The sequence below is a fragment of the Portunus trituberculatus genome, chromosome 30 (genome assembly GCF_017591435.1).
Source record: "Portunus trituberculatus isolate SZX2019 chromosome 30, ASM1759143v1, whole genome shotgun sequence".
NCBI lineage: Eukaryota > Metazoa > Arthropoda > Malacostraca > Decapoda > Portunidae > Portunus > Portunus trituberculatus.
In genome coordinates, this window is record NC_059284.1 from 8,620,642 (window position 1) to 8,627,749 (window position 7,108).

General features: G+C 40.7%; 1 protein-coding gene across 1 annotated transcript in view; it reads left to right on the top strand.

Annotated features, from left to right (window-relative positions):
* The window catches only part of LOC123510768, a 64,861-nt gene that overhangs the window by 10,030 nt on the left and 47,723 nt on the right, over positions 1-7,108 (top strand). Inside the window, 1 exon segment of the mRNA XM_045266129.1 lies at positions 3,971-4,056. Within this exon segment, the coding sequence (XP_045122064.1) occupies positions 4,006-4,056 (51 nt within the window). The 5' untranslated portion in view covers positions 3,971-4,005.

Sequence of the window (7,108 nt, forward strand, 5' to 3'; positions counted from 1 at the left end):
TCTCTCTCTCTCTCTCAAGAAACAGGTTACCCAGGAATGTTGCCAAGGCGAGGGATGTGTAACAATATACCGCCACCACCACCATCACCGCCGCCGCTGCCACAAACAAAAACAAGGATGATATACGATGATTCATATGTAGTCATTATATTTGAAAGTATTCTGTATAATGACGGTGGTGAATTATTGATATTGCCGCCTCTGTTATTGCTGCTGTTATTGTTATTGGTGCTGCTACTTCTGTTACTACTACTACTTCTACTTCTACTTCTGTTGCTACTACTACTACTACTGCTGCTAGGATTCTGTGGCGAAGGGTTTGACAATGTTTTGGTGACTCGATAAACACTGCTGGAGACCTGACGCTTCTAAACAGTGGTCTGCTCCTCAGGTGTTACTGTGTTACTGCTAATCTCTCCAGTCCTTCACCCAGTCCATATGCTTTCCCCGCCTTACCCTATGACTCTCGTTCTCTCTCTCTCTCTCTCTCTCTCTCTCTCTCTCTCTCTCTCTCTCTCTCTCTCTCTCTCTCCAGAAGTTCGTGAGTAGATTACTACTACTACTACTACTACTACTATTACAGCAACAACAACAACTAACACTACTACTACTACTACTACTACTACTCATTACGTTTGTCTAATGATAAGCAGCTGTCACCACCACCACCACCACCACCACCACCATCCATCATCATCATCATCATCATCATAGCTACAGGCAGTGCGTTACTCGGCCTTGTTGTGAAGTGCGCCGTTTAATGGAAGCCCGCTAGGTGATATATTACTCTTAATGAAACGCAATTGAACAAGGGTGAGGCTGAAGTGCCAACGTGAAATTAGAATAGAGAGAGATTAAAGATAAAACTCATATGAATAGCCATAATTAACGTGTGTGTGTGTGTGTGTGTGTGTGTGTGTGTGTGTGTGTGTGTGTGTGTGCGTAGGTGACATTTCTTTTATTTATCCTTGTTCGTCGTACCTGTGCGTATAATTACCGTACACTGCAATTCATACTGTATTTTCGTTGTGTGTGTGTGTGTGTGTGTGTGTGTGTGTGTGTGTGTGTGCGTGAGGAGGGGCGGGCGGTGAGTGTAAGTTTAGAACAGGTAGAAATACAATATTGAATGGAGTGTTTCATAATGGCGGTCGTATTTGTCATAATATTGCGTGTGTTTTACTTTATGTTCAAATTGTTATTATTATTATTATTATTATTATTATTATTATTATTATTATTATTGTTGTTGTTGTTGTTGTTGTTGTTGTTGTTATTATTATTATTCAGTGTTGGAATGCAAGTAATGGTGTTTAATTCTGAGAGAGAGAGAGAGAGAGAGAGAGAGAGAGAGAGAGAGAGAGAGAGAGAGCGTATATGGTCACTAATTTACTGAAAGCCTTGGAATACGTCTGTCTGTCTATCTGTCTGTTTGTTTTTCTGCCTTTCTGTTTCTGTTTTTGTCTGTCTGTGCCTCAGTTTGTTTATATGTCTGTTCGTCTCTCCATCTGTCTGTCTGTCTGTCTGTCTTTACATACCTAAGTCTATCCGTCCATCTCTCTCTGTCTGTCTGTTTGTCTGTTTGTCTGTCTGCACTGCGACATTTTCAAGGCCAGAGAAGTGGAGAAGCAACGAGTGTTACATAAGACCGGTTTGAGCGGGTCAGTAGCAGCAGCAGCAGCAGTAGTAGTGGTAGTAGCTAGTAGTAGTAGTAGTAGTAGCTAGTAGTAGTAGTAGTAGTAGTAGTAGTAATGGTAGTTGGTGGTGGAGTTAGAAGTGGCAATAGTAAAAGGAGAAACAAATAGAAAAGGAGAAAAGAGAAAATGTGGAAGAAAGTCTGATAAGTGAGAAAAATGAGTAAAAGGAAAAAAAAACAAAAGTGGAGGAAGAGTAGAAAAACAAGTAGGAGGAGGAGGAGGAGGAGGTGTTGGTGGAGGAGGTGGAGGAGGAGGAGGATAGCGTATAAATAGAGGTGAGAGCCCCATCAGTAAGATAAAGTACAACCTTGCTGCTCATTTGTAAAGGAATCTAATTAATTTTCTCTCGTGTAACTTGCGTGTAACGAATACCATTTCTATGTAGACTATTTATTTATTTTATTTTTACTTTTCTTTGTGTTTGTTTGTTTGTGTTTGTTGGAATGCTCACTTGAACAAAGGAATTTACTGTTGTCAAGGATTCTTTTTTTTTCTTTTTTCTTCTTTTTAACGGCCAGGAAACGACAGATGGGAGAGTGGAAGAGTAGGGACACAGGGAGAGGGGAAGGGAGGTACAAATAACTTCCTCCCTTCTCTGTCTTCCTATACCTCCTTCTCCTCCTCCCTTTCCTTCCTCTCCTTCCTGTTTCTTCCTGTTTCCCTCTTCATTTATCTTCTCCTTTGTATTCCGTATTTTTCCCTCTCTCTCTTTCTCTTTTTTATTTCCCTTTTCCTTCCTCCTTTCTCTATCTTCCTTTACCTCCTTCTCCCTATCCTTCCTGTCTCTTCCTGTTTCCCTCTTCATTTATCTTCTTTGAATTCCGTATCTTTCCCTTTCTCTTTCTGTTTTTTTCTTTCCCTCTCCTTCCGTACCCTTCTGTTCTTATCTCTTATTTCTAGTTCCTCCGTCCGTACATCACTTCTCTCCTCCCTTTCGTCTTCCTTCGTCTTTACAATCCAAAAAAAAATATTAGAGACAAACTATTTTATTTCACGCCAGTCTAATGAGGGGAGGATACGCCGAACAGCACTAAAATACTCTTAATCTTGATCTTGAGTTGGGACTTGGGGATTTTCCTGTACCAGAGAGAGAGGGAAAAAGAGAGGCTTCGTTCGATGACCACTTGGACTAATGCGGGTTTTAGTCTAATGCAGCTTATTAATACCTGGGGCGGCAAATTCAAATCAGCAAGGGACGAGTAGTGGTGCAGTTCGGCGCTCGCTTTACTCGGCCCCTCTCGCTTCACTCGACCCGGTAGGAAACTAAAGGCTGAGGAAATTAAAAGCTGTTTGGTTCGTTTAGCTTTAAGAGCGATACTGTGTCTACAGGGAGAGAGAGAGAGAGAGAGAGAGAGAGAGAGAGAGAGAGAGAGAGAGATTGCAAGAACGGAGAATGTGCATTGTCTGTCTGTCTGTCTCCCACATCTCTCTCTCTCTCTCTCTCTCTCTCTCTCTCTCTCTCTCTCTCAGTTCTCATTTTGGTTTCTTAGTAACTGCGTCTTGTTTCATCTCTTTCTTCATTCTCATTTCTTTCATCTTAGTCACGTGGCGAGCCAGCCGAGAGAGAGAGAGAGAGAGAGAGAGAGAGAGAGAGAGAGAGAGAGAGAGAGCAGGTGTTCAGGAAATATTAGTGAAGGCAACAAGAATAGCAAACATCTCATTTAAATTTTACACTTTTCTTCCTCTCTCTCTCTCTCTCTCTCTCTCTCTCTCTCTCTCTCTCTCTCTCTCTCTCTCTCTCTCTCTCTCTCTCTCTCTCTCTCTCTCTCTCTCTCTCTCTCTCTCTCTCTCTCTCTCTCTCTCTCTCTCTCTCCTTACCTTCTCGAGCATTGTTACCAACACAAGAGATGCACCTTCACTTAACGCTCTTTCTGGCACACATAACACAACCAAGGCTATGTATGGTACCTTATAGCGTTTACCTTGTTGTATTTGTCTTTTGTTATACATGATGTGAGTCAGTCTTACGTTGCCTTACCTTTGTTACCTTACATAATAGTTACAGGTACATAGAGAGAATACAGGTAACTATTAATAATGAAGATGAAATTACATATAACAGATGTGACATTAGTAATTATAAGATAATACGCGATAATTATTAACATTACAGATATATATAAAGACATTACAGGTATTTAGAGATAATTACAATCAGAACAATTAAGTTAATATAGAGTCAGAACAGGTGTGTAAGGTTGATATAGACAGGATGGGTGTTTAACGTGAGTACAGAGTTAAGGACAGGTGTGTAACAGGTGTGGTCTCTCCTGCAGGTGGTAGGGCGAGGCGGCGCGGGCGAGGGGGTAATATGGTCTCCGGGAACTCATCCTTCGTCAGCCACGACGGTCTGCAGCCTGAGGTGAGTCTGGCGAGTGAGTGAGTGAGTGAGTGATAGAATGATTAGTGGAGTGTCTCTGGTCTGTAGCGCTTGAGTATTGATTGACTGATTGGCTTACTGATTGACTGATGGTTCCTGTGTCTCTGTATAACTCCTGTATACTTTATATTGAGGGATGGAAGTACTTGAGAAGGGTGGAAAGGGAGATAAAGGAGAACGAAAGATGTTGGAAAAAGGAAGGAAAGGTAGAAGTATACAGAAAGAGAGAAAGAGAGGATATACTGTAGAAGGAAAGATATTAAGGGATTTGTGAGAGGGATGCAGAGGAAAGGAAAGAAAGAGAGGAGTTATCAAAGAAAGAAAGAAAAAGAAGGCTTTTAAGAGAGATTAGAATGAAAGGAAAGGAAAAAAAAGATGTAACAGTGAAACAAGAAAGGCAGAAAGAAAACTTGTACGAAAGATAAACAACAAAGAAAAGAAAGTGAAAAGCTAAACGCTGAACCGGAACAAAGCAAATAGAAAAACAAAAACTAAATAAACAGCAAGCAAGATAAACACGTAAAAAGATAAAAAAAAAAAAAAAAAAAAAAGATAAAACGCTGAAATACTAACATGAAATGAAAAACTAAAGGAAAAAAGTAAAGATATATAAATGACATGGACTGTGTATGTAGTATTTTATAAAGGATATGCGTTTTTTTTATACCTATAGAATGGATATAATGGGTAATGGATGAAAGGAAAATGGGAAAGTGTACAAATATATGAGTTAGACTGAGTGTTTAGGATAACTTAACTAAAAGATGAGTAAGGATGAGTAAGTGGAAGGATTGAAGGAAGAACGATTTTTAAAGGACTGAGTGACCCTGAGTTCCTTGCTAGGGTGACGGGTGCCTTGAGGGTGAAAGGGTGAGAGGGAGGCGCCGGTGGAGCAGCAACACGCCTTTATGAAACACAGTTCGGTAGATTGCTAAGTCAATATCGGTGTGTGTGTGTGTGTGTGTGTGTGTGTGTGTGTGTGTGTGTGTGTGTGTTATTTATTTATTTCTAGAACTACTGCTATCACTACTACTACTACTACTACTGCTGCTATACTACTACTACTACTACTACTACTACTACTACTACTACTACTACTAATCAGCACTCTAGTACGGCTCCTTGAAGAGATTATTGACCTTAATTGGAACCTAATCAGACGAAGGCACTCCTCCTCCTCCTCCTCCTCCTCCTCCTCCTCCTCCTCCTCCTCCTCCTCCTCCTCCTCCTCCTCCTCCTCCTCTTCCTCCTCCTCCTCATTGGACCTTTGGTAATATGGAAGAAAATTAATGCCCATTCTGATAACTGCGTAGAGAGAGAGAGAGAGAGAGAGAGAGAGAGAGAGAGAATAGGTATATAAGGATTAGGTCAAGAGAATTAGTAAAGGTAGATGAAGAGATTAGCGTGTAATTTACTTTCCTTAATTGGTTCAACTTTGCTCTGAGTTAGGACAGGTGTAGGAGGAGGAGAAGGAAGAAGAGGAGACGAAGGAGGAGGAGAAGGAGGAAGAAGAGGAAGAAGAGGAGGAGGATGGTGATATAAATAATAATATGTGTATTTTCCTCTTCTATCTCTGCTACTACTACTACTACTACTACTACTACTACTACCACCACCACCTACTACTACTACTACTACTGCGACTATTACTGCTGCTGCTGCCATTGTCGTTAAGTCATATATGATCCACTACTACTACTACTACTACTACTACTACTACTACTACTACTACTACTACTACTACTACTACTACTACTACTACTACTACTACTACTACTGCCACTGTTGTTAAGTCATATATAATCCCGGGAAATAAGTTAATCCTAAAATTTGCATCCATGAAAAAAATGCGAGTATTTTTTCAGCCCAAATATGCAGCGGATAGAAATTAGATAAATGTTTCAACGGTGTGGTGAATTATGTTTTGCGACTACTACTACTACTACTACTACTACTACTACTACTACTACTACTACTATGATTACTTAACCACCCTCTGAAACTCTATCTAACTGCAATAATTAAAATTCCTCCACCACCACCACCACCACCACCACCACCTGAAACAAACAACCAGGAATGCCCTTCAAACAAACTGCAGACCCTCTCCCCTCAAACACTCCCTCTCGCAAAAAAAAAAAAACACTACACTTGACCACTGGTAGGAGTAATTGGGTTAGATTGGCAATTAAGTAGTTAAGGGCTGAGTGATGCTGTGGGCGTGTTATGCTTACTCGGTGGCACCCTGGTGAACACGTTACGCTCAGTCTAGGGGCCACAGTGGTATACAAAGGCCTGTGTTCAGAAACCCTTTACTCTCTCGCTTAGACTGGATTCAAAGGCTACAAAGATGATAAGGCTCGGTTCTCAAGACAATTTCTCCTGTTAGTAATGCAGTAATCTTGTTAATCTATCACTTGAACACTTGAAAACGCTCTCCTCTCACATCAGGGCTTTTCGGAGGCCACAGAGATGACTAGCAAGGTTCTCAAGAGTGTGTGTTTTAATTTTTCTTTCTTTCTCTCCATAACGTAGAAATCTTGGTAATCTGTCACTAGAACTATAAAAACACACTTGAAAACGCTTTACTCTCACACCACAACTGTTTTCAAAGATTATATAATGATAAGTCAGATTCTCAAGAGTGTTTCTTCCATTAATAATGCATCAATCTTGTCAATCTTTCACTAGAAACACAAAAACCCCCTTGAAAACCCGCATCACCTCATCTATAGTCTTGGAAAGCAGATATTGGAGTTCTGCATATTGTTTCTCCCATCAATAACTTTAAAATATTGATAGTCTGTCACTGGAATCGTAAAACACACACTTGAAAACCCGCGTCACTTCAACTAGAGCCTTTTCAATGTAGTAGAGGAGTTAAGCTGAAGTTTGAGAATATGGTACAGTTACACTAGTTATGCTCACAGAAGGGGTGTTGAGAGAGAGAGAGAGAGAGAGAGAGAGAGAGAGAGAGAGAGAGAGAGAGAGAGAGAGAGGCTTGGTGGCTATGTGGTTTGTGGCTTAGATTCGA